Source organism: Grampus griseus (assembly GCF_964374135.1).
Source record: "Grampus griseus genome assembly, chromosome: 1".
Lineage (NCBI taxonomy): Eukaryota > Metazoa > Chordata > Mammalia > Artiodactyla > Delphinidae > Grampus > Grampus griseus.
The window spans coordinates 153,283,050-153,310,066 of NC_139017.1; the positions used below are offsets into that span (position 1 = coordinate 153,283,050).

Below are 27,017 nucleotides of genomic sequence, written 5' to 3' on the forward strand. Positions count from 1 at the left end.
TAACAGAAACTGATTGTCAAAGACTTCAGATACTTGAATTACAAGGTACTATAAAACGTTCACGGTTGCTATTTTCAAAGAAATAAGTGACAAACTTAAAAATACCCACAGGGAACAAGAAATGGCAACAAGTGAAATGGGAGTTATTTAAAAGATCAACTAGAACCTTTTTAGAAATGAAAAATACAATAACTAAATCCATCAATAAATCCCCTTAACAGAAGCTTCAGGGAGAATTAGTGAACTGGAAGATAGGTCGAAAGAAATTATTCATGCACATAAATTTAACAACTTAGAGGAAATGGATCAATTCCCCCAAAACGATAAGCTACAAAACTTCACCTGATATGAAATATATCATCTGAATAATCTTATAACTATTTTAAAAAATTGAATTTGTAATTAAAAGACTTCCCCCCAAATAATATCTAGGCCCAGATGGTGATGGTTTCATTGAAGAATGCTACCAATCATTACAAGAAGAATTAGCACCATTCTATACCATCTCCAGAAATTAGAAAAGCAGGGAACACCTCTCAACTCATTTTATAAGGCCATTATTATTTTGATACCAAAACCAGACCGAACGGTACAAAACAAAACAAAACAAAAACAAAAAAACTACAGACCACTATCCCATGAACATACCTACTAAAATCTTCAATAAAATATTAGCAAATTGAATCTAACAATATGTAAAAAGAATTATATAACACGGCCAAGGGATTTATTCCAGATATGCAAAGCTGGTTCAACATTTGAAAATGAATCAATGTAATCTACTATATCAAGAAGCTAAGAGGGCTTCCCTGGTGGCGCAGTGGTTAAGAATCCACCTGCCAATGCAGGGGACACGGGTTTGAGCCCTAGTCCAGGAAGATCCCACATGCGGCGGAGAAACTAAGCCCATGCGCCACAACTACTGAGCCTGCGCTCTAGAGCTCGTGCTCCGCAACAAGAGAAGGCACTGTAATGAGAAGCCCGCGCAGCGCAACAAAGAGTAGCAACGAAGACCCAACGCAGCCAAAAATAATAAATAAATAAATAAATAAAGAAGCTAAGGAATAAAAATCATATGACCGTGTCAATTGATACAGAAAAAGTATTTGACAAAATTCAACACCCATTCATGATAAAAAACTCAGTAAAGCAGGAATAGAGGGGAACTTCCTCAACCTGATAAGACTGAATACCTTCCTCTTAGGATAAGGAACAAGTCAAGGATATCTTCTCTGGCCATTCTTATTCAACATAGTACTGGAAGTCTAGCCAGCATAGTAAGGCAAGAAAGGGACATAATAAGCACACAGACTGGAAAGGAAAAAGAACTAAATCTCCCTATTTGCAGATTGTCTACATTAAAAATCCCAAGGAATCTACCAAAAAACCTCCTGCAATTAATAAAGGAATTTAGCAAGACACCAGTTTACAAGCTCAACACATAGAAGAAATCCAGAATGCGGCAGAGACAAAAGGATGGAAAAAACAGTGGGTAAAAAAAGGATTCTGGGCTTCGCTGGTGGCGCAGTGGTTGGGAGTCCCCCTGCCGATGCAGGGGACGCGGGTTCGTGCCCCGGTACTGGAGGATCCGACGTGCCGCGGAGCGGCTGGGCCCGTGAGCCATGGCCACTGAGCCTGCGCGTCCGGAGTCTGTGCTCCACAACGGGAGAGGCCACAGCAGTGAGAGGTCCGCGTACCGCAAAAAAAAAAAAAGGATTCTTATGTTTAATCAAAGTTACAGAAGGAGAGAGACAATGAGGCAGAGGCATATCTGAAGAAAGATAGCTGTGAATTTTCCAAACCTGTTGATAGTACAAATCCACGATTGAAGAAACAAAGAATTTCAAAGCAACGTGGGAGGGGGGAAAAAAAAAAGAAAGAAGAATGCAAGAAAAAAGGAAAGCAAGCAAGCAAAAAGATTAAAAAAAATAAAAATCCTACCTAGATTCCCAGTGAAATTGCAGAACCCTGGAAAATGGAGAGATCAGAGACTGGAGAAGTAAGCAGGGGGCAGGTGAATACAAAGTTAATGGTATTAGACTTACTGATTTTACTTACATAGTCCTTATTACTTGCCAAGCCCCTTACATTAAGTGATTTACTTCTCACAGCAATTGTATTAGGTGGGAACTATTATTACCTCTATTATATAGATCAGGAAGTTGAGACAAGTGAAATTTAGCTACCTGCGCAAGGTGACACAGCTTATCAATGGTAGAGGTAGGATTTTGAACAAGGTAGTTCTGGATCGTTTGTGCCCTTAACTACCACCATATTTGTCTCCCTAAAGGGCAACGGGAAGCCATGAAAAGGTTTTAACCAAGGGAGCGACACCACATTTGCTTTCCAAAAACAAATCATCCTGGCACCACTGTGGATAATGGATTAAATGGAGCTAAGGGTGGAAACAAGAGGCTGTTGGAATAATGTTATCAAAAAATAAGGAGAAAAAAAAAAATAAGGAGAGCCTGGATGAATGAGGGAGGTGGTAGACAAAAGAAAATAGATTTGCGGGCTCTTCCGGAGTCGAGTCCACTTGGCTTGACTTGGTTTTGGATCGGATTAAGGGGATGAAGGAGGGTGAGGATGGCACCCATGTTTCTGACTTGGGCAATTCGTCGGATAATGAAAGTCATTCACTGAGGAGACTTCGGAGAGGTCTGATTTTGGACACGGTGAACTTGTGGTGCAGAAACTCGGCCAGGACGAAGAGCAGAGCCCAACACTGAGGTCCTCCTGGCAGGGCGCGCGCAAGCCCGCGGGCGGGAGCTCGGCGCGGCACCGCGAGCCTCCGAAAGCCGCGAGCGCAGGCGCAGTGTGGCGGCGGGCGCCCCCTGGCGGGCGGCGGCGCGCAAGGACCGCCCCCAGCCTGGCCCCGCCACCGCCCGCCTCGGCACAACATGGCGATGCACAACAAGGCGGCGCCGCCGCAGATCCCGGACACCCGGCGGGAGCTGGCGGAGCTCGTGAAGCGGAAGCAGGAGCTGGCGGTGAGGGCTGGCACCGGGGGCGCCCGGGTTGGGGCCCCGTGCCTGCCTCCGCCTTCAGGATCCGTCCCCGCCGCGCCGCTCGTTACTCCGCCGGCGCAGCGCGGCGGCTGGAAGTCCGGCGGCCTGAGGACGGCTGCGCATTGCGCGGCCCGCCGGCGCCTCGGCCTCCTGGCCGTGCGCATCCGGAGCAGGGAGCCGGGGGCGGGGGCGGGGCGCGGAGCCGGGGAGGGGGAGGGGGACTAGGCAGGTGGGGGCGTGGAGGAAGGATGGCGCCAGGGGGTGGGGGCTGCTGTGCGGGAGCCCTGGAGAGGAGAGTGTCCATGAGCTCTGCGGGGTGGGCGAGGGCGGGCGGGTCCACGATCTTTGAGGGATGGGGACCGGGCTTGTCGGCAGGCTGTAGGAGATTGGTTCGGGCTTGCCAGTGGGCTTTGGGGGGTGGGGTAGGAAACAGGTGTGGGAGGGGGACCCACACATCCGGGCAGGCCTTTGGAAGATGGAGGGGCGCATGTCCTTTTGGGGACTAGGAGTAGATTAGTTGGATGCGGTTTTTGATGGGCAGGGTTGTGATGTATTTGGGAACATCTTAGAAGGTGACAGGCGAGGGGAAGCGGACTCAGTCTAGGGAATTAGGAATCGTGACACGCACCCGGGACCCCTTGCACCCTGGTGGCTAAGCCCTCCCTCCCCTTGCGTTTTGGCTTGGGCATCGGGAGGCCCATCTCACCTGAAGCTGCCCTTCCAGGTTTCCATAGCAACCGCAGCCCAGTGCAGGCGGCGTTTCGGAGCCTGCAGGGAGAAGAGCGAGTTGGCTCTGGAAGACTGATCACCCTTCCCTCTCCGGGTAGCAGTATCTTTTATGCGTGGGAGCAGAGACTGCTCATGTTCTTCCTCCGCCCAGGTTCTTGACAGCTGGGTTTCCACGAAGCCCCTGAGTACGTGCAAACTTTGGCATGGGTGTACATTTTAATGGGGACAGGCTCTTTCTATTCCATTTTATTCTTAAAGGGATCCAACAAGATGGGTCTAGACTGTCTTAGTCTGAAACAGCCTGCCCCTGCGCATGTCATCCTTCTTTCCGCAAGCCTGGCTCTGTATAGTTGAACTTGAGTTTATAAGTCTGATAGCAAGATTTCAGTTTGGTTAGGCTTAATGCTTGCATGTAGAAGGCATTAACCACATCCTTGTTTTTCATCTCTCAGGAAACACTGGCAAACTTGGAGAGACAGATCTATGCTTTTGAAGGAAGCTACCTGGAAGACACTCAGATGTATGGCAACATTATTCGCGGCTGGGATCGGTATCTGACCAACCAAAAGTGAGTGTCAGAAGCCTGTAGTGTTTGTGTGGTGCCCTAGTAATATTTGTGTTTAGGGCTATGTATGTTGTTGGTAGTGACTTGGCAGGGAGACGGTAGTAAAGTGGGGTGGACAGAGGTCTGCACTTGAGCTTGAACTCTGGCTCAGCCACTGCCTCACTGGGTAACCCTGGACAAATCCTACATCTGTATAGTAGAGGAAATCTGGCCAGTGGCACAGGGTTGTGTGAGGCTTAAATGAAATACAGCATATAATACCTTACACACCAGCACTGCTATCAGTGTTTTCTATATTTTAATCAGTCACGAGTCACACCCTCACAAGGTGTGCCATACCTGTGTGCCAACTGTACCACGGTTTATTTAGTAATATTATTCTTGAAAACTTTCTAAATTTTTTGAAAATTTTCAAATCTAGAGAAAAATTGAAAGAATAGTTCGTGATCTCTTGATACCCTTCACTAGCATTTACCAGTTGTTAACTTGTTACCACATTTGCTTTCCTCTCTTTTTTCCCTTTCTATAATATGTATTAATACACCTATATCTACACTTAAAAAATTTTTTAAATTTGAAATAATTATAGATACATAGGGAGTTGCAAAAACAGTACAGTTTTCCCCAATGGTTGGGTTTTATGTAACCATATAGTACAATAACAAAACCAGGAAATTGACATTGGTATAATGTGTATAGGTAGTTCTGTCATTTTTTCATGTGGGTAGATTCCTGTAACCACCACTGCAATCAAGATACAGAACTTTTCCATCATCACAAAGATCTCCCTCATGCTACCCCTTTGTAGTTATATCTCCCCTTTCTCCCATACTTATATGTATATATATTTTTTGCTAAACCATTTAAAAGTTGAAAGCAGATATCATGACATTTGCCCCAAATTATGTCAGCAGGTACCTCCTAAGAATAAGAACATCTTTCTTACGTAACCAACAATTATCATGCCTGGAAAATGAGCACTACATTAATAGCATTATGTAATATACAGTCTTTATTCATATTTCCCTAAGTGTTCCTAAAATGCATTGCTACCTTGTTTTGAACCAGTGAGTGTTTGTGCATTGCATTTGGCTGTTGTGTCTCCTTTAGTCTCTTAATTTAGGAGCTTCCCACCCTTTTTGGTGGGAAGGTTGTTTATGACATTGTCTTGTAGAGTGTCCCAATTCCAGGTTTTTCTTATAGTGACTTCGTGAGAGATCCTTTAAATATTTTTGGCAAAAATGTTGCATTAGTGATTTGTGTACCTCTTGTTGTTTACCTCTGTTTTATCAGGAGGCACATAATGACAGATTACCCCATTACTGGTGCTGCTAAGTTTGATCATACGATTTCACCATTGTAAAAGTTATTTTCTTCTCTTTGTAATTAACAAGTGATTTCGGAGGTTATACATTTTATTTATTTTTATTTTTTAAGATTTATTTATTATTTATTTATTTATTTTATTTATCTTTGGCTGTGTCGGGTCTTAGTTGTGGCACGCGGGATCTTTCATTGCGGTGCTCGGGCTCTTCGTTGCGGCGTGTGGGCTTCTCTCTAGTTGCAGCGCTCCGGCTTCTCTGTAGTTGTGGTGTGCAGGTTTTTCTCTTTCTAGTTGTGGTGCACGTGGGCTCCAGGGTGCATAAGGGCTCTCTAGTTGAGGTGTGCAAGCTCAGTAGTTTTAGCACGCAGGCTTAGTTGCCCCACGGCATGTGGGATCTTAATTCCCTGACCAGGGATCGAGCCCACGTCCCCTGCGTTGTAAGGTGGATTCTTTACTACTGGACCACTAGGGAAGTCCCTGGAGGTTATACTTTTTAGGCAGTGTGATTATACTGCTCACCCCAATTTTTGTCATTGGTTTTAGTATCCATTGTTGATTATCTGAATTAGTTATTATAATGGAGGTTGCAAAATGATGATTCTAATTTTACTGTTCCTTTTACATTTATTACTGGCATTCTGAAAGAAGAGTCTTCCCTTTTTATCTTCTTTCCCTTTCATTCTCTCTTTCTCTCTCTTTAGAATCACTGTAGATGCATGGATTTAAAAAAAAAAACAGCGTATTGGGATCTAGTACTGTCACTTTGTAAAGGTTTATTTTTTAGTATAAATTTATTGAGATCTATGCAAAGAAGTGCACAGATCATGTGTTTAGCTCACTGACTTTTCACAATGCTAACACACCCATCATTATCCTTTTTGATGCTTAGTTTGTCCCAAACGTGGCCAGAGGGAGCCTCCTCAGGCTGATTCCTTTGTCCTTTTTTTTTTTTTTTAATCTTTTAGTAACTTTATTTATTTTATTTATTTATTTTTGACTGTGTTGGGTCTTCGTTGCTGCGCACGGGCTTTTCTCTAGTCACTGCGAGCGGGAGCTACTCTTTGTTGTGGTGCGCGGGCTTCTCATTGCGGAGGCACGTCTCCTTGCAGAGCAAGGGCTCTAGGTGCTTGGGTTTCGGTAGTTGTGGCGTGTGGGCTCAGGAGTTGTGGCTCGTGGGCTCTAGAGAGCAGGCTTAGTAGTTGTGGCGCACGGGCTTAGTTGCCCTGCGGCATGTGGGATCTTCCCGGACCAGGGCTCGAACCCGTGTCCCCTGCATTGGCAGGTGGATTCTTAACAGCTACACCACCAAGGAGGTCCCATCCTTGTCCTTTTCTTGTCTCAGACCTGGTATCAGTCATTTCACTAAGGAACTCTGGTTCTTTAAGTTTTTTAGTTAGTTAGTTAGTTAGTTATTTTTGGCTGTGTTGGGTCTTCGTTGCTGCACGCGGGCTTTCTCTAGTTGCGGTGAGCGGGGGCTACTCTTTGTTGCGGTGCACGGCCTCTCATTGCAGTGGCTTCTCTTGTTGCAGAGCACGGGCTCTAGGCACGCAGCCTTCAGTAGTTGTGGCACGCGGGCTTCAGTAGTTGTGGCTCACAGGCTCTAGAGCGCAGGCTCAGTAGTTGTGGTGGACCGGCTCAATTGCTCCGTGGCATGTGGGATCTTCCCGGACCAGGGATCGAACCTGTGTCCCCTGCATCAGCAGGCAGATTCTTATCCACTGTGCCACCAGGGAAGCCCTTTAAGTTTTTTAAACTAAGATTATTTAACAGAGTTACTTCATAGCACTAGTCTGTGCTAGATGTTTTTATTAATAGGCATTAAAATAAATACATATTAAATGAAAATGATTGTGAACCTAAAGCTAAAGTAATCTCATGTGTCACAGTGGACCACATACCATCCATTGGAAAACATTGCTGTCTGCATAGGCATTCAGCATGAAGGTCATTTTGGTCAATCCAAGTGGTGTGGAGGCATTTCTGTATGGAACTTGGTAATTTAAAAAACAAAGAGTTCCTTACATTTGTCCTGGTGTGTCCTCAGCTTGAGCCACAGACATAGCTTGGTGCTTATAATGAGTTTCTTGTGTGTGTTTTAGAAACTCCAATAGCAAAAACGATAGAAGGAACCGGAAGTTTAAGGAAGCAGAGCGGCTCTTCAGTAAATCCTCAGTTACTTCAGCAGCTGTAAGTGAGGCGGGGGGATCTTTCTGTGGCCCATTGTTAAGGAAGACCTCCGTTAAGTTTCTGTGAGTTTTCTCTTTCCTGTCCATCTGTGAGTTGGTTGTCTCTTTCCTTTCTGTCTGTGAGTGCTCTCCTGAGATCTGTGGTAATTTTTATAGTAACTGGTGGTTTTTTCTTTTAGGCAGTAAGTGCATTGGCAGGAGTTCAGGACCAGCTCATTGAAAAGAGTAAGTTTATCTTTTTACTTTTTCATCAGTTTATTTTTAAGCTACCATCGCCCCTATATTTAATTCCTATCCAACGGTGTATCTGAAGACTGCATCTCTTGTTCTTGCCTCTTCTTTCTAGAAGTTAGGAACCCTTTTGGGTATCCTTAATCATGTCTTTCTTTGGGGGAAGAAAATACCGTGTCCTTCCTGCCTTTTCAGTCACATGAAGGTTGACTTCACCTGTTCAAAGACACAGAGATATGTCTTCACTCCTGTTGAGTCTTTTTTAAAGTTAAAAAAACCCTTTTATCATGGAAAATTTCAGACATATCTAATAAATCCTCATGTACCCCATTTAATAATTCTTAGGAAATTCTGATCCTATGAACAGAATGTACCTGTGTGTTCTTAAATTTAAAATGGAGAGCAGGTAGTATTTACTTGTAGAGAAATTGTATCATTCTCTGTATGTAAGCCATACAGTCTAACTTCTTTCTAATTTCTAGTGATGGGACTTAGAACTGCAGGTTTATCTTGCTGTATCAGACGCTATGTAGCTGTATTGGATGCTCTCCCTGTGGGTCGGGTCACTCTGAAACACACCCTGCTTTTTGTATTGGGGCTGGGTGTTTTCACATGGCATATCTTGTTGTGGGATCAAGTTGTCTTGTTTGTATTACCAGGGCAGTGGTTTGAGGAGAAGGGATTTTGGTAGTATGGGGATTAGAACTACTCAGTGACTTCAATTATTATCTCCATGTACAGATTTCTGAATCTTTAGCCCTATCCCTAACTCCTTTCCTGAGCTTTAGTCATGCATTTCTAGAAAATTCTAGAAAATGTCTTCTAGACATTTCCACTCAGATGGTCAGACTCAAACATTTTGTCTAAAACTGAGCTGTTCTCTTTCCTTCAAAATGTGTCTGCCTAGTTGTTTCGTTTCAGAGTACTTCTGTTCTCCGTCCTTCAACACTTTGTAGGCAGCTTTGACTCCTTTCTGCCAGCCTAATCAGTTCGACCAAGTCCTTTTGATTTTTTCTTTCATTATGACTGTCAGTTAAATCTTATTTCTTCTCCATTAATACCACTTCTAGAATGTAGAGCCATGTCATCTGCTTTGTGGAGTAACAAGACTGATTAAGAACATTCTGGACCTCACTCCTGTGAGCTGCGATGGAATGATGTCTGACTGCTCAGTTTTCACAAGAGCCTATTATCCTGCCCCAGGCTTAGCGGATAGTTTAGTATATGGCTCTGTATGTAATTACCCACACAGAAGGGGTGCGCCTAGGTACTGGTCAGGAAGACTCAAAAAGCCACTGCTGCTCAGCAGCTTGACTTGAGACAAATACTGATGTATTGAAGATTTTCTGGAGCATGTGGAGGCCATCCGTTCCGCTAAGATCTTCCCCCTGGATTGAGCCCCATTTCTGGAATATATCATACTGGTATTCCTTGGTCTTCCCTATAAAGTTGCGCTTTGTTGCACTCAGTAGCATTTTGGTCCTGTAAAATGTGTCACTCTGTTAGGACGTTGCAAACGTTTATGATCATTACTAATTATTATCTCCTTTAGGAATAGTTGTTTTCCCTGAACGACTAGTTGGTTTTTACTGAAAACCTGGTAATTCACTGTTTCCCTCTTTGTATGGGTGCTAAAATGCTTAAAGCCAAATTTGGGGTTCCTCTCTAGAAAGCAAACAGGAACTTACAGCATGTGTTTGGGGAATGAATCTTAGTACTACATCCGGCTTACTTTCTTCTTCTGTTCCTCTTTGCTTTACTTATCTCATTTTAAATTTATTTTATTGGATTTCATTCTTTTAATTTATGTAGCTTGGGTTTCATTGGACTTCATGAAACTATGGTTTGGTATTTTTTATCAGTTCTGGAAAATTCCCAGCTGTTACCTCTTCAGATACTGTGTTTGCTCCATGCTCTCTCTCTTCTCCTGGTACTCTGGTTAAATGTAAGTTAAACCTTCTCTCTCATTTCATCCTTTATGTCTTTTATTATCTTTTCTATATCTTCTTTTTTGTCTCTGTGCTGCATTATGGGTAATTTTTTTTCTGGCCTACCCATTCACTAATTCTCTTTTCAGTTGAGTCTGATTTACTGTTAAACCTTCCCTTGATTTTTAAATCTTTTATTATACTTAAAAAAAATTTTTTTTGGCCATGCTGCATGGCATGTGGGATCTTAGTTCCCTAACTGGGGATCAGCCCACACCCGCTGCATTAGAAGTGTGGAGTCTTAACCACTGAACCAACAGAGAAGTCCTATTACTACATTTTTAATTTCCAGAAATTCTACTTAACTACTTAAAAAATCTGCTATGTGATTTTTATATATATATATATATATATTTAATTAATTAATTTATTTTTGGCTGCGTTGGGTCCTCGTTGCTGTGCGTGGGCTTTCTCCAGCTGTGGTGAGTGGGGGCCACTCTTCGTTGTGGAGCATGGGCTCTAGGCGCGAGGGCCCCAGCAGTTGTGGCACGTGGGCTTAGTAGTTGTCGCTTGCGGGCTCCAGAGCACAGGCCCAGCAGCCGTGGCTCATGGGCCTAGCTGCTCCACGGCATGTGGAATCCTCCTGGACCAGGGCTCGAACCCGTGTCCCCTGCATTGGCAGGTGGATTCCCAACCACTGCACCACCAGGGAAGCCCCTGCTATGTGGTTTTTTAGTACCTTTCTTTGCAGTTGTTTTCAAACTTGCCTTTTACTTTTTAAAATATAAATAAATTTTTTAATTTATTTTTGGCTGCATTGGGTCTTTGTCGTTGGGTCTTAGTTGCTGCGTGCGGGCTTTCTCTAGTTGCGGCGAGCGGGGGCTACTCTTAGTTGTGGTGCGCGGGCTTCTCATTGCAGTGGCTTCTCTTGTTGCACAGCTTGGGCTCTAGGTGCGTAGCTTCAGTATTTGGCACATGGGCTCAGTAGTTGGGGCTCTCAGGCTCTAGAGCACAGGCTCAGTAGTTATGGCGCATGGACTTAGTTGCCCTGCGGCATGTGGGATCTTCCCAGACCGGGGCTCAAACCCATGTCCCCAGCATTGGCAGGCAGATTCTCAACCACCGTGCCATCCGTGAAGTCCCTACTTCTTTAAGTATAGTAAGCATAGGTTTTCTGTAGTCTGTATTTAATTTCAGTTTCTGAAGTCTTTAAGAACCTCTTTCTGTTTGTTGTTTCTGCTGTTGTATCGCTCATGAAATTAATTTCCCTGTGTGCTTGTTGGTTATCTTTGACTGTGTACTTCTGTTCACTGTAGTTAAAAGTATTTGTAGAATAGTTTGACGGCTGGGATGAAGGTGCTGTCTTCCAGAGAAGACCTATGTTTGCTTCTGCTAGGACTGCTTGGACCAAGTTCAAGGCTTGAGGGTCCCCAAAAGATCCAAACTTTAATTCCAAGAGAGGAATGAGGAATGGTCTGCTTTGCCTTTCACTCTTTTTTCCTTTGTACAGAGTCTTTCCGTTGTCTCAGAACGTTTTGTATAACAGATCTTGTGGAATGACTCCTGTGTTTTTGATCTTTGGTGGCAATGAAGAAAACGACCCTTTCTCTTAGATTTTGTACTTGTATATTCTCAGATCTCAAGGAGTCTGGAGTTTTGCACTTTTGGCATTTATTTTTGAACTGTTCTGAAATTTTCCTCAAAAAATGCACTACTTTTGCTTCCTTTGGCTTCTTAGGTACCTACACTAGAATGAGAATGGATTGGCATGGTCCCAAAGGGGAATTTTATGCTAATTAGTGAGGCATTGTATATTTTTCTAAAAAGAATAAAGTGAAAGAAAAACAAAGCAGGCAGATTTTCCCAGGCCAGGGCGCAAACCCATGGCTCCTGTAAAGGATCAGCAGTCTCACCTGTTTGTTTTACTGGGCTTCTCTGAAGCTTTCGTCAAAGCAGACCCCTCCAGCATCTACGTCATCGCGCAGGTAGGTGAACAGCTGCATGAGCGTTGTCCTGGGTGTCTTCCTTTCTGCCTTTAAACGTTTCGTGCTGATCAGGAGTCACTGCTGCGGCACTATTCAGTAGCTGGTCCTTTAAGTAGAGCATCTCATTTGTAGATGTATTTAACTTAAAATTTGACGTGATTTGCGCTAAGAATGAGTTGCTCAGTTTTATGTCAGTGAGAGGCAAACTCGTGTGTCTTTTCATGGTGGCAGCAACAATCGATTGACTGACTTGCTGCTGTACCTTGATATGTTGTAACCTAGTCCTCTTGCTATCACTTCTCCTCTGCTTCCGTGAGCCGAGGAAGGAAATGATTATTACTTTGTGCTCTCACTTTGTACATTAACAGTGTTGAATCTAGTCTCCCCAGCTCCAGTCCCTCTTATAAACCGCTTCTAGCCTAATCTTAAAGCACGTGTTTGCACAGAGAACTCAATACACGTTAGTTGTTTGGTGTTACTTCCCTGTTCCGAAACTCTGGATGCCTTCATCTTGTTATGTCCTGCTAGCAGCTGTTTTACTGCAAATAACCCTGACTGATTGCTTGGAATTTGACTTACGTGTTTGTAGATCTCAAAGATGTTGAGATTTGAACACTCACTGTGTTCCGGACACTAAGCAAACACTTTACTCTACATTATCTCATTTAATCCCTAAAGCTACTTCTTGAGGATAGGGAACGTGGCTGTAGCCCCAAGCATCTAGCCCAGTATCTCGTCCATAAGAGATACTCAAGACGTGAGAGAAAGGATTCCTATATTACAGACGGGGAAACAGGCTCAGAAAGATTAAGCAACAAGTCAGTTTTCTTAACATCCCCTCGTATTGTCCCCCCTGTTAGATCCCCTAGTCGGACAGTTATGACTCCGCTCAACCTGTCATTCCATTTCACCTGTCATTTCTCAAGCTCTCTGTTTAAAAGGTGTTGTTTGATTTATTTGTCCCAAATACCTTGTGTTTTCTCACCTCTGCACTGTTTTGCATGTGCTATTTTTTGTACTTATTTTGGCTCTCATTTTTCAAGGTCCAGTTTAAATTCTGCCCCTTCAGTGAAGCTTTTCCTGAATAATCCGCTCTTTCTTCTCTGACTCCCATAATACTTAGTATCCATGTCAGCCCTTTGGGACGTCGGCTACTGCCTGGACTCTATTCATAGGCCTTTGATTTGACTTCGGCTGCTTTGTTTGTGTTTTGCATGTGTGCGTGTGTACACGTGTACCCACTTTATAGAATATGACCAATTCATCCATCCATTTACTCAGAACTCCCATAGCAGCTGGCCCCAAATGAGTAAATAGTTGGTTTTGCTCCTCAGTGTATGAGAATGGTCTGCTATTGCAACATAGAGAAAATTTGCCGTATCTAACTTGCCTTCCTTACTTGTTTCCCACCTTTTTAGTTAACCCTTCTCTCCCCTGTGCCCAGCCCCTCCTCAGTGAGTCCTGTGTCCCTTCTGCAGTCCTGTCTGTGATGCAAAGCTTTTGTGGCTACATGCCCTGTTGGCCTGCTCCTTCCCCGACCCGTGCCTCCACCATTAGCATTTTCAGAGATGACATTTTTTATCTGAATAAATAGGATTAAGTACGGCAGAGGAAGGCTGTCCTGACCATACTTCTGTATCTTAGACTCATCTTTTTATTCGTTAGATTTCTTTTTTAACTTTTTAACCCTTGTGAGGGTTGTATGTATTAATATATCTGAAGTGTGTACAGCGGTGCCTGGCTTAGGGTAAGGACTGTCTGTGTCAGCTGTTGTTAGCATCTTGCAGTCTTATTTATTTATTTTTTATAAATTTATTTATTTTTATTTTTGGCTGCGTTGGGTCTTTGTTGCTGCGCGTGGGCTTTCTCTAGTTGCGGCGAGCGGGGGCTACTCTTGGTTGTGGTGCGCGGGCTGCTCATTGCAGTGGCTTCTCTTGTTGAGGAGCACAGGCTCTAGGCACGCGGGCCTCAGTAGTTGTGGCACATGGGCTCAGTAGTTGTGGTGCACGGGCTTAGTTGCTCTGCAGCATGTGGGATCCTCCCGGACCAGGGCTCGAACCCGTGTCCCCCGCATTGGTAGGCGGATTCTTAACCACTGCGCCACCAGGGAAACCCTATTTCTTTCTTTCTTTATTTGGCTGCGTCGGGTCTTAGTTGCCACACGTGAGATCTTTATTGCGGCATGCAGAATCTTTTTTGTTGCGGCACGCAGACTCTTCATTGTGGCGCGCAGGCTTTCTCTAGTTTCGGTGAGCGGGGGCTACTCTTGGTCGCAGTGTGCAGGCTTCTCACTGCGGTGGCTTCTCTTGTTGCGGAGCACGGGCTCTAGGCATGCGGGCTCAGTAGTTGTGGCTTGCGGACTGTAGGGCGCAGGCTCAGTAGTTGTGACTCACGGGCTTAGTTGCTTCGCGGCATGTGGGGTCTTCCCAGACCAGGGCTCGAACCCACGTCCCCTGCATTGGCAGGTGGATTCTTAACCACTGCGCCGCATGAAGTCCCGCATTCTTTTTAAAAGCCAGAAAATACCCCCTAGTCTGGTTGTTCCTCCTCTGTTGATGAATATTCCCATCATCTCCCTTTTCCCCCACTATGAACAGTGTCACAGTAAACATCCTTGTACCCATATGCTTTTTTGCACTGGAGTTTTAATTTCTGTATGACAGTATCCCAGAAGTGGCACTACTGTGTCAAAGAATGATTTTCATAAATACAGCCCAGTACTTTCTGTAGTATGAAGGGAAATGTATATTTGGTCTTTGTCCCCTTTCCTGGCACACAGCTCCTAAAACTCTTGGACTCTCCAGAATATTAAGAATGACTAGCATGGGGCTTCCCTGGTGGCATAGTGGTTAAGAATCCGCCTGCCAATGCAGAGGACACGGGTTCGAGCCCTGGTCCAGGAAGATCCCACATGCCGTGGAGCAACTAAGCCTATGCGCCACAGCTACTGAGCCCGCGCTGTAGAGCCTGCGAGCCACAACTACTGAGCCCACGTGTCACAACTACTGAAGCCTACTTGCCTAGAGCCTGTGCTCTGCAACAGGAGAAGCCACCGCAATGAGAAGCCCGCGCACCGCAATGAAGAGTAGACCCCACTCGCTGCAACTAGAGAAAGCCCGTGCACGGCAATGAAGACGCAACACAACCAAAAATAAATAAATAAATACATAAATAAATTTTAAAGAAAAAGAATGGCTAGCATGCAAAAGAGTCGTCTTTTGTATGCTAATGAGATGACTGGTGGCTATGTTCACTGCCCCTCCCTCGCCCACAGACAGCATCAGATGGGGGCTGCTCACCCAAAAGACCAGTCCTTGACTAGAAGTGTGGAACTTTCAGCCTTAACCCTGAAACCTCCAGGGAGAGGAAGGGGACTGGAGATTGAGCTCATCACCAATGGCTAGTGACTTAATTAGTCATGCCTGCGTAATGAAACTTCCATAAAAACCCCTAAATGATGGAGTTTCTGTTGGTGAACATGGTGCAGTGCTGGGAAGGTTCCCAGCCCAGAGAAGGCAAGGGAGCTCCACGCTCCTCCCCATACCTTGCCCTGTGTGCCTCTTCCATGTGCCTGTTTCTGAGTTGTGTCCTTTGTAATAAAGCATGTTCCTGATCCTAGCAGATTATTGACCCTGAGGAGGGGGTTGTGGTACCCCTGGTTTATGACTGGTCTGTTGGCTATCTGGGAGGCCCAGGACTGGTGACTGGTGTCTGAAGGAGGGGGCACTCTTGTGGGACTGAGCCCTTAAATTGTGGGTTCTGCCCTGACTCCAGTAGTTAGTGTCAGAATTAAATTCAAGTGTTGGTGTCTGGGCAATCAGGGAATTGGTTGTTGGTGTTGGAAAACACCCTGGACTTTCCAAAAAGAGCCTTGCCATTCCTATTCTTAAAAGCATACCTTGGGAGGGCCTGTTACAGATACATTGGGGTAAAATAAGGGGGAAAAAGATTACGTTTAAACTCTTTCATTAGAGTGAATTTTTAATCTACGCAAATACAGACAAAACAATGAATCCCTGTGTACCCATCACACTGCCCCCAAACCATCACACTGTGGCCAGTCCTGTCCTATCCACACCCTACCTGCCCTCACCTCCACCCCCTGTATTATGTTGAAAAATCTCAGAAATCTACCCCCGTTTCTTGTATACATATTCTAGTATGTTGGGGTTTTTTAAAAAATTTTTTTAATTTATTTTTGGCTGCGTTGGGTCTTTGTTGCTGCATGCAGGCTTTCTCTAGTCGCGGCGAGCAGGGGCTACTCTTCGTTGTGGTGCGCGGGCTTCTCTTGTTGCAGAGCATGGGCTCTAGGCGCGCGGGCCTCAGTAGTTGCAGCACACGGGCTCAGTAGTTGCGGCTCGTGGGCTCTAGTGCACAGACTCAGTAGTTGTGGCGCGTGGGCTCAGTTGTTCCGCAGCATGTGGGATCTTCCCGGACCAGGGATCGAACCCATGTCCCCTGTATTGGCAGGCGGATTCTCAACCACTGTGCCACCAGGGAAGTCCCTTTCAGTATGTATTGCCAAATGATAGTTTTTAAATTGTGGCAAGAACACTAAATATAAGACCTACAGATTTTTTTTTCACTTTTTAATTTATTTTTGGCTGCGTTGGATCTTCGTTGCTGTGTGCAGGCTTCCTCTAGTTGCGGCGAGCGGGGGCTGCTCTTCATTGTAGTGCGTGGGCTTCTCATTGCGGTGGCTTCTCTTGTTGCGGAACATGGGCTCTAGGCACGCAGGCTTCAGTAGTTGCAGCGTGCGGGCTCAGTAGTTGTGGCACACGAGCTTGGTTGCTCCACGGCATGTGGGATCTTCCCAGACCAGGGCTCGAACCGGTGTCCCCTGCATTGGCAGGTGGATTCTTAACCACTGCACCACCAGGGGAGTCCAGCGCTACAGATTTTTAAGTGCACAGTACAATAGTCTTAACTGTACAGAGTTGCACTGCAGATCTCTAGGACTTAATTGTCTTGCATGACTGAAACTTTATACTCATCAAACAGCAACTCCCCCCTCCCCCCCCCAGCCATTGGCAACCACCATTCTACTTTCTGCTTCTGTGAGTTTGACTGTTTTAGATACCTCATAGAAGTGGAATCACGCAGTATTTGTTTTTCTGTGACTGGCTTATTTCACGTAGCATAACGTCCTCCAGGTTCATCCATTGTTGTGGCATACGACAGGATTTCCTTCTTTTTAAGGCTGAATAATATATTCCATTGTTATGTATATACCACATTTTCTTTTTTTAAAATAAATTAATTAATTTATTTTATTTTTGGCTGTGTTGGGTCCTTGTTGCGCATGGGCTTTCTTTTAGTTGCGGCGAACAGGGGCTACTCTTTGTTGCCGTGCGTTGGCTTCTCATTGCAGTGGCTTCTTTGTTGCGAGCACGGGCTCTAGGCACATGGGCCTCAGTAGTTGTGGCACTCGGGCTCAGTAGTTGTGGCTTGCAGGCTCAGCAGCTGTGGCACACGGGCTTAGTTGCTCCGTGGCATGTGGGATCTTCCCAGACCAGAGCTCGAACCCATGTCCCCTGCATTGGTAGGCAGATTCTTAACCACTGTGCCACCAGGGAAGCCCTACCACAGTTTCTTTATCCGTTCATCTATTGACAGACACTTAAGTTGTTTCCACATTTGGGCTATTGAATAATGCTGCAATGAACATAGGAGTGCAGATATCTCTTCAAGATCCTGATTTCAGTTCTTTTGGATAAATACCCATAAGTGGGGTTACTGGATCATATGGTAGTTATATAAATGATAGGCCCTTTACACTATGATCACACTTAAAAACTCCCAAACAGAGCATGTATTAGTACTGCATTTCTTTTTAATGCTGAATAATACAGGCATACTTTGTTTTATGGCACTTTGCAGGTACTGCATTTTTTACAGATTGAATGTTTGTGGCAACCCTGTGCTGTCAGATGATGGTTAGCATTTTTTAGCAATAATATATTTTTAAATTAAGGTATGTACATGTTTTTAGACATAATGCTGTTGCACACTTAATAGACTCAGTATAGTGTAAACATAACTTTTATATGCACTGGGAAACCAAAAAATTTGTGTAACTCACATTATTTTGATACTCGCTTTATTGTAGTGGTCTAGAACCAAATCCACGGTGTCTCCGAGCTGTGCCTATATTCCATTGCATGGTTATACCACATTTTATTTATGCATTCATCAGTTGATGGACATTTTGCTGCTGTGAATAATACTTCCGTGAACATTTATGACCAGTTTTGTGTGAACGTGTTATCATTTCTCTTGGATATATACTCAGGAGTGGAATTGCTGGTGATTTGTTAACTCAATGTTTAATCTTTTGCGGAACTGCCAAAGCGTCTTCCAAGTTAGCTGTACAATTTATATTCCCATCAGCAGTGTTTGAAGGTTCTAGTTTCTCCACATCTTCACCAACACTTGTTACTGTTTGTCTTTCCATTATAGTTACCCCAGTGGGTAGGCAGTGCTATCTCATTGTAGTTTTGATTTGCATTTCCCTAATGGCTAATGATGTTGTGCATCTTTTCCTGTGCTTATTGGCCATTTGTATATCTTCTTTTGAGAAATGTCTATTCAAATCCATTGCTGATCTTTTAAATTTTTTTTTTCTCTTTTTATTATTGAGTTCTAAGAGTTCTTTATGTATTCTGGATACAAGTCTTTATCAGATATATGATGTGCAAATATTTTCTCCCATTCTGTGGGTTGTGATTTTTTTTTCTTTCTTTTTTCTAGTTAGCATTGGTTTATAACTTATAAGTTTGATATGTACAACATTATACTTTGACTTCTGTATATACTACAGTGTTCTCACCACCGAAAGTTTAGTTTCCATCTGTCACCATATAACTGACCCCCTTTGCCCATTTTGCCCTCACCTCACCCCTGTGGGTTGTTTTACTTTTTGGGTGATATTTGCAGTTCAAGAGTTTTACATACATGATATAGTTCACTTTACATATTTTTTCTTTTGTCATGCTTGCTCTTGTGGTCTTATCTAAGAAACCATTGCCTAATCCAATAGATTCTAAGAGTTTTATAGCTCCTACATTTAGGTCTCTGATCCATTTTGAGTTAATTTTTGTATATGGTATGAGATAGGGTTCCAATTTCATTCTTTTGCATGTGGATATCCAGTTATCCAGTTATCTTAGCCATAAAGAGAAACGAAACTGAGTTATCTGTAGTGAGGTGGATGGACCTAGAATCTGTCATACAGAGTGAAGTGACTCAGAAAGAGAAAAACAAATACCGTATGCTAACACATATATATGGAATCTAAAAAAAAAAAAGTCGTTCTGAAGAACCTAGGGGCAGGACAGGATTAAAGATGCAGACGTACAGAATGGACTTGAGGACATGGGGAGGGGGAACGGTAAGCTGGGATGAAGTGAGAGAGTGGCATGGACATATACACACTACCAAATGTAAAATAGATAGCTAGTGGGATATAGCTGCGTAGCACGTGGAGATCAGCTCGGTGCTTTGTGACCGCCTAGAAGGATGGGATAGGGAGGGTGGGAGGGAGACGCAAGAGGGAGGAGATATGGGGATACATGTATATGTATAGCTGATTCACTTTGTTACACAGCAGAAACTAACACACTATTGTAAAGCAATTATACTCCAATAAAGATGTTAAAAATAAATAAAATTGGGAATATCTGTCAGCTGAAGGGTATTATTACCACTTTTAAAATAATGTTCTTAAGGCTTCTCAGAGTAACTTAGGTAATGGGGCTCTTCTCCTCCTGGGCCCTTTTTCTTGATGGAAGGTCAGGATTCCCATGTGGTCTGGGGAGGAACCAGGGCCAGCTGTAGGATGTTTTCCCAAGGTCATCTCTCACCTCCCGAAGACCTATGTAATGTTTTTGATAATACTTCTTGTGTAATTATTAATCTCATTAGCATATTCTTGTTTAAATAACCTTTAGCGAGGTTATCTTGATTGTATGGTCTAATCTCCCAGCCGTCCTTAGGTCTGTTGCCTCTGGTTACATTGTCTCAGATTACAAGTTTCTCAGGAACTCTGGTAACTTTGTATGTATCTTCCTGTCAGCTAGAACATATGGTCCTTGAGGGTAGGAAACAAGTCTTTTTCTATGTGTTAGTGCTCAGAAAATCTTTCCTGACTGATGGACAAACTGCCTGAGGAGTACTGATGATGCTTTGGGGGACTTGTGTTTATTCCCTCCAGGGGAGCCAGGAAGTGGGACGGAAAGTGATACTTCTCCAGACTTCCACAATCAGGAAAATGAGCCCAGCCAGGAGGATCCTGAGGATCTGGATGGATCTGTGCAGGGAGTGAAACCTCAGAAGGCTGCTTCTTCTACTTCCTCAGGGAGTCATCATAGCAGCCATAAAAAACGAAAGAATAAAAACCGGCACAGGTCAGTGGTAGGGACCACCTTTCCCCACCCCCTAGGCCCCCACCCTATCCCCACCCACTTAGAGCTTCCGTGACCATTGCTGTGAAGGGACTTTAATAGAATAAACATTCTTCAGGATTGGTGTGGTCTTTCTGTTGCTGATGGGAAGAAATTCATTTGGTCCAAGTGAAACAGGCTGATTTTTCTCTAAGGGAGGAATTAGTGGGCGTTAGAGGAACTGTGAAGGAAGACATCCTTCTCAGTGTTTCTAGTGTAGCAGAATTTGATTCCATAAAACTTTTGTTTAATACAGTGAATTTGAAATCCTTTCAGAAGAGAAAAAGGGAAATAGAAATGGAATCTGTGTACTAGTGTTTGGAAAATGCCACTAGCATGTGTTGGGAAGCTGAAAAGTGGGATATAAGTCTTCTGCTCCTAACCTTGATCCTGCCTGTTCTTATTCCCTGGAGGATGGACAGAACTGATCTGATAGTGCCTTTATGCTTTTTATTTTTTATTTTTATTTTTCGGTACGCGGGCCTCTCACTGCTGCGGCCTCTCCCGCTGCGGAGCACAGGCTCCGGACGCGCAGGCTCAGCGGCCATGGCTCACGGGCCCAGCCGCTCCGTGGCATGTGGGATCTTCCCAGACCAGGGCACGAACCCGTGTCCCCTGCATCGGCAGATGGATTCCCAACCACTGTGCCACCAGGGAAGCCCCCTTTATGCTTTTTAAATACAAGTTTTTTGATTGCTTATGATTTCTCTATTTTTATATATCTTTGTAAAATGCTGATTTCAGTATCAGAGGAACAGTATAAGGGCTATAAGATACGAGAGCACCTTCCTAGATAATGTTTGTTCACCGTGTTTTTTTGCAGTGCCTAATGAGATAGGAATCACATCAGTGGGCAGAGAGGTCAGGTGCCACCCAGAGAGGATTTTAGCATTCACTTTGCTTGGGGTTTATATGATGATGCCGGGGCCTGTTAGCTCAGATAATTGGAAATTATACAGCTGAACTCAGAGAGGGTAATGCAGTAGTTTCTAGAGGAAGGGATGGCTTCAAACCTTCTTCTGGGAGGTTTGAAAACCAGATACCCACCAGGTTGGCTTTTGTCCTACTCCTCTTAGGAGCCTGCATGCTGAGGAGATGAAAGGGGCGTGCAAGGAATGGGTGGGCTTCCCTGTGCCAGTCAGTTTGCTTCTGGGCTGGGTTGTCCCACAGAACATTCCCTCAGGCACCCAGGATATTACAGTTGTTACCTTTGCCAGATGTGGCATACAGGGATAATACAGAGTGAACTCTAACGGGTTTAAGCCTCCTTGGCTTCAACTGATTCTTTAATTCTTTTAAGAGTTTTTCTTGTCAATGGTGGTGGTGGTTTTTAGACCCAGAAATAGTATATCCTCCAGATAGTGACTAAGGACTGCAGCCTAACATTTTTCTGCACACCAGAAATCACCACGCCAATCTCATAGGTGCAGTAAGAGAGAGCAAAAATTGCATCGCTCTCTTTTTTTTTTTTTTTTTTGGTAAGGCTACAGCTTATTTAATCGCTGTGACAGGACTGACGCTAGTTTATCATAAACAGCAGAGATCCATACTCTTAAAAATATTTTTTTAAATTGTCAAGATAAAAGGGTCATGCTCTGTGTTGCTTTCATTAAGTTTACACCAGTGTCATTTTAAATGGGATAATTATTTTCCTGTTTCAGAGTAGAGGAGGGGTAAATTCCTTGAAAGTTTCTGGGACACTTTCTCCATTCCTGGTACACTAGACTCTATTGATAGCTATTGTTTATTTCAGGTAATACCTTATTTTCCTTAATGATACGATCAGCTGATAAAAGGGAATTAGACATTGAACTTAATTTTCTTCTTGCAGATTACTGGTAGATTTCCATAGTAACAGCATTTCCTACCGTTTCCTCTCCTGGCCCTAGGAACTAACTCCTTCCAGAAAAATACTAGGATTTAAAAAGATATTTGATGTTAGTTATTGCCTTCACAATGGGGCTTTCTGTTTGGAAAGCAGGATCCTTTTGTGTTCCCCAGGTTCAGTATCCTGCTGGGTTTCTCCGTTGGCCTTAGGGCCTCACCTGCCCTGAGGGAGGATACTGGAGCTGATTTGCCTTCTTTCTGGAGAAAATAGGTTTATGAGCACACCTTCTCAGATTCCTGCCATCTTTAGTCAGGAATTGTGTCTGGCCCAAACCCCTGGCCCCTGACTAATGTCTTAGTGGGTCTGACTGATTGGGGGATGGGGGCAGGGGAGCACTTTGTCTACACATGTTTGTAACTTTGCTCCCAGTACAGTGTCGTTTCTCCTTCAATGTACCACACCCCATATTGTCAGATAAAAGTCAACAGTAAATTATTTCAACAAAAGTCTGAATACCCACCATGTGTAAGACACTGTTTAGTGATGAGTAAAGCGAAGGGGAAATAAATAAGTACCCTAGCAAAAAGGGAAGAACTTTGAATTTGTTCTCTTTAGGAATATAAAAATCTATCAAATAATTTTTAGCATTCATAAATGATCACAAGATTCTAAAGTCTTATCTTTTACGTGATCTCTGAACGATAAGTCCCAGTGTCTTTAAAGAAAAAAGTTGAACTCGGTATAACCTTATAGCTGCTCTTACAGGTTTTTGATACTGTACCGAGCTCTAGCATTCTAGGTAGTTTGTGACGTTTTCATGAAGTAGGTACAGTCTACTTCTTTACTTTCTGAACAAAGTTCAGTTAGGCTGAAAGTTAAATTTCTGACAGTTCCTGGTTTGTACACTTACTGTATAGTTTTCCCAAATGTCCGAAGTGAAACTGTTGCATAAAGGTTATTGAAGTTAAGCTTTCTTCCAGCTTCACTCTTGCAAACACTGGCTAGGAGGAAATACAGCCGTTTTGCGTATTGTTTTACCTCCTGTCTACAGTCTGAAAGGCTCTGGAGCCAGCCAAGGAACTGGTGTCGTGCCCCTGGTTAACATTTGCTTTGGAGGTCTGCCCAGCCCATGGTCTGTCAGCAGTGATGGCCCGAAACGGCCTTCTCCTCTAGGCTGCTCTCCCATCTGGACCCTTACGGCTTGGGTGCTTGTGGATGTCAACTTCCCTTTGTTTCAATAGATGCACTGCAGACTTCGGCGTTCCCTAATTGTAGCCCTGACGTAAACCGTCAACTGCTCTCACCGGTTCAGGGGCAGAGTAATATGGCTGTGTGGGTTTTGGAATTAGACTCTGATTCAACCCCTGGCTTCTAGCATGAATGCAGAGAAAAGGAGTACCATGTTTGGACATGCTTAAATATAAAACCCGAGTTAGAAATTGCAAAATGTTTTTTATTTTCAAAACTGTATGATATTTTTATCTTTCATTTTAGTGAAAGTGTATTACGCTGAGTTGTTGGTACGGCCTTCAAAGCACTTTTCATTATGTGACTAAACCCTTTGTTCTCTATTTCTTCTAAATGCCCAGTTTATTTTTCATTATAATTAAATATTTTAAAAGTTCTAACTCTGAATCTGGTAGTTAATAGAAGGCCTGCGGGTGTCTAGTTTTCTAATGAAATAACTTTTCTTTTTATAGTCTGTTCTTCTGATATGAAATCCATTGAGGGAAGGGAATCTCCCAACCACAGAATCTTTGGTGCTTTGATGTCTGAAACTTTGTGGCTTAAGATTCTTAAAAGTGATTTTGTTTCTACAAATCTTGCTAGGGTGGCTAATCAACTAATTTATTCAATTAGGATATTAATTTCTATTGCTTTCTTCCTTTCAAATGCTGCCCCTCAGCCCGTCTGGCATGTTTGATTATGACTTTGAGTAAGTTTGATTTGAATTAGTATTTGTGCTGTGTTGTTTAGTGTGTAGAGACAAATATGCCTTTTTGAGACCTTTCTAACCCATAGTTTATCTGTTTAATTGTAGGTATGTATATTAGGTTAGGCTGGGAAGTTTTTTTTAAAAACAGAAAAACGTGATGGAGGTAACATTTTATTTAATAACTTAAGCAAAATTAAGTAAACTTCACTTTTATGCGTTTTAATTTCTTTAAAAATAGATAACCTTTACTTTGATTAATATTTAAATTGATATCCTGGCTTTGCTTCATAAGGAGATTGATAGTTTAAGACCTTTTGCTCTGGAAAGATTTAAAAATGGAAATTTGTTGAATTTCTTTTGTGTTTCATGTCCAGGAATACAAACTCCTAGTCTCTTTCCTGTTCTTAATCACTCAGTGTCTCAGTGATTATCAGCAGCATAGTTGCAGAGCTAACACATTAACGTAGAGCATGCCCTCTTAACCCAAGCTCTTTAACGTGTAATTTTGGAATAATTTTTAAAAATTGTACGACTTTTATAACTGCTATCGTGTATTTCTTTTTGAGTCATCTAAGTTTACCTTGTGGCAAGAGTATCTGCTCATGTTTTTAATAAATACTTGCTTAATAATATCTGGGTAAACAACTAAATATGACATAGTCTAATGAAGAATGTGGATTTTACTTAACCAAATAGTCTTTGTTATAGCTTGTGCCCTATGCAGTAGCTGATTCTTGGACCCGTTTTCTGTAAATTAAAATGCAAATATCTTTTATCTTTCCTATCACAGGATTGATCTGAAGTTAAACAAAAAACCACGAGCTGTAAGTATCAGCCAGACCATTTCAGAGAGGCTGGTGATTTTTGTAGACGGTTAGAAAAACGTATTTGTCTTCAGAGCTTGAGTGTTCCTAATCTGGGGTCACAGTTCTTGTTTTACAGTCTGGGGTATCCATCTGGATGCACTTTGACCTTTAGGTTTGTGTACTCTCTTTATATTTTGGAGAGAGAAAGGCTCACACATTTTTTCCTGAAGAAAAATTCCCTTTGATTAAATAATGAACTGTTAATACTACCCCTCCTCACCACCCCCATGCCTCTAACTGGTGAGTTCTCAGGTCTAATAAGGCAGAATTGATGTTTCTGTCCCTCTGTGGACTCAGAAGACAAGCCATTTTCGAGGTGAAATATTGTCTGTCATATTTGAAATAGAATCTTTGGCTAAGAGCAATAGCCTAGCAGGGTTGTTGGTGAGAATTTGTCAATGTTCTGCTGAGAATAAGTTGGGACTTCTGTTTTTCTCTCTTCAGGATTATTAGAAGACTCATTAGTGCAGAAGCGTCCAGGCTATAGAGCCCTGCTTCCCTCCTCCGACCTCACAAAGATAAACACCCCTCACCTGGCTGCGTGGCCATCCATCTCTGCTTTCCCAGACCTGGTGCCTGTGACTCTGAGTAGTTTGTTCTGAAATGTGGTGACAAGCAAGTCATTTCTGTAAGACCATATTGGAGCATTTATTCTGTGTCATTTTCAGTAACAATTGCAGGACGACCCAAGACATTGTTTTAATCCCAGCAAGTTGCTAACTGTGCATTTCTCCGTTCTTGGAACCAATGTCTCCCCCGTCAAACTGGCTGGCACCAGCTTCATCTGTGATGCGCATCGAGAAATGTCCTCTAGGTTTGTTTTATGCTGAACGTAGAACAAGTCACATTTCAGAGGGAGGCTGTAAATATCTGGCGTTTTCTTATTTTGTTTGTGTTTTATCGTTTTTCTATGATTGTTTTTACCATCTTATTTGCTTTGGGGACTTTTTGTAATGCCATTATCCAGCTCATACCTTCCTGCTGACGTATCTGATCATCTCTTTCGTGCAGTTGCCAGTATTCTTAACTGAAAGTAATTTGGTTTACCATAAATAAAATGGGGACTTGGCTTTTCGTTTCTTTGCAGAGGGAAGGTAAAGAGTGTTTATTTAATAATTACCTATCTTAAATCTTTTTGAGTTGGAAGCAGTTTCATGTTCAAGGAACAGGAAAAACTGAAACACATGAGTTTAAATGAGTCCTTTTAAAATAGGTATTTTTATTCTTTTGTATAAATAAAATTTCACAGGCTTTGACTTCTCATCCTTCACCTTTAAACTTGAGATTGTTTTTTCACGTACTTATTCGTATCATGCCTTACGGAAATTTCTTTCTCCATCTTTTCTCTCTCTTTGATGGTATTTGCCTGATTAAATATTGCTCTAAAAATGACTAAGGCAAATGGAAAGGCTCTAAACTGTACCCAAAGCTGATAACGCCTGGAGTCCTTGAGCAAAGTGAATGACAGGATCACCGAGAGGCCGCGATGCCCAGCAAACGCCCCTTCCTTTCAGGGTGGATGGGCTGAGGAGTCTGTTGATGGTTGTTACCTGCCTCTGGAGCAGCGGCCATCCACCTCGGCTGCACATTGGAATCACCTGGGATGCTTAAAAAAATACCAGTGCCTGGGTCGCACTCCCCAAGACCCTGACTCGGCTACAGCCTAGTATTGGGGATATTCGTTCAAAGAGTCCCTGGCATTCTGACAGGAAACCAAGTGGAGAACCACTGCATTAGGAGACTGGATTGTTCGATTTCAATCCCATGTCATGAATCAGTCTAAGGGATAAGCTGTGGGGCCTCACCTTTCCTTTGACTCTGTTTAGTCATAAATACTTATCTCCATATCTTTGTTAGAAAAACTATGTTCCATTTGTGGCAATGTTGGTAGAGCTGAAATACGGATGGCGTCTATTATCAAAACACGTCTACCTTGTCAGATGTGCAAAAGCTTCCTCTTGTTCTCAAATAAACTTTTTTTTTTTTTTTT

The 27,017-nt window shown here is 43.2% G+C and overlaps 1 protein-coding gene across 4 annotated transcripts; it reads left to right on the top strand.

Annotated features, from left to right (window-relative positions):
• Positions 1-2,890: 2,890 nt before the first annotated feature.
• Positions 2,891-27,017, top strand: MEAF6 (MYST/Esa1 associated factor 6). Of its 4 annotated transcripts, XM_082651855.1 has the most exons (9): positions 2,891-2,990; positions 4,190-4,305; positions 7,726-7,813; positions 7,992-8,037; positions 20,169-20,361; positions 24,132-24,161; positions 24,267-24,324; positions 24,952-24,985; positions 25,472-27,017. In XM_082651855.1, exons 1-7 carry the CDS (start codon positions 2,901-2,903, stop codon positions 24,277-24,279), a joined length of 576 nt encoding a protein of 191 aa, XP_082507981.1. In that variant the 5' UTR covers positions 2,891-2,900; the 3' UTR covers positions 24,280-24,324; positions 24,952-24,985; positions 25,472-27,017. The 4 variants fall into 4 exon arrangements, with proteins under 4 accessions (XP_082507981.1, XP_082507982.1, XP_082507980.1 ...); XM_082651856.1 differs by lacking the exon at positions 24,132-24,161; XM_082651854.1 differs by lacking the exons at positions 24,132-24,161; positions 24,267-24,324.

Bases quoted from the DNA above. Each gene is read 5' to 3' on its own strand.
- MEAF6 (XM_082651853.1), top strand. From the start codon at position 2,901: ATGGCGATGCACAACAAGGCGGCGCCGCCGCAGATCCCGGACACCCGG. The intron at 2,991-4,189 runs GTGAGGGCTGGC...TTCATCTCTCAG, and splicing joins AGCGGAAGCAGGAGCTGGCG to GAAACACTGGCAAACTTGGA. The intron at 7,814-7,991 runs GTAAGTGAGGCG...TTTTTCTTTTAG, and splicing joins CCTCAGTTACTTCAGCAGCT to GCAGTAAGTGCATTGGCAGG.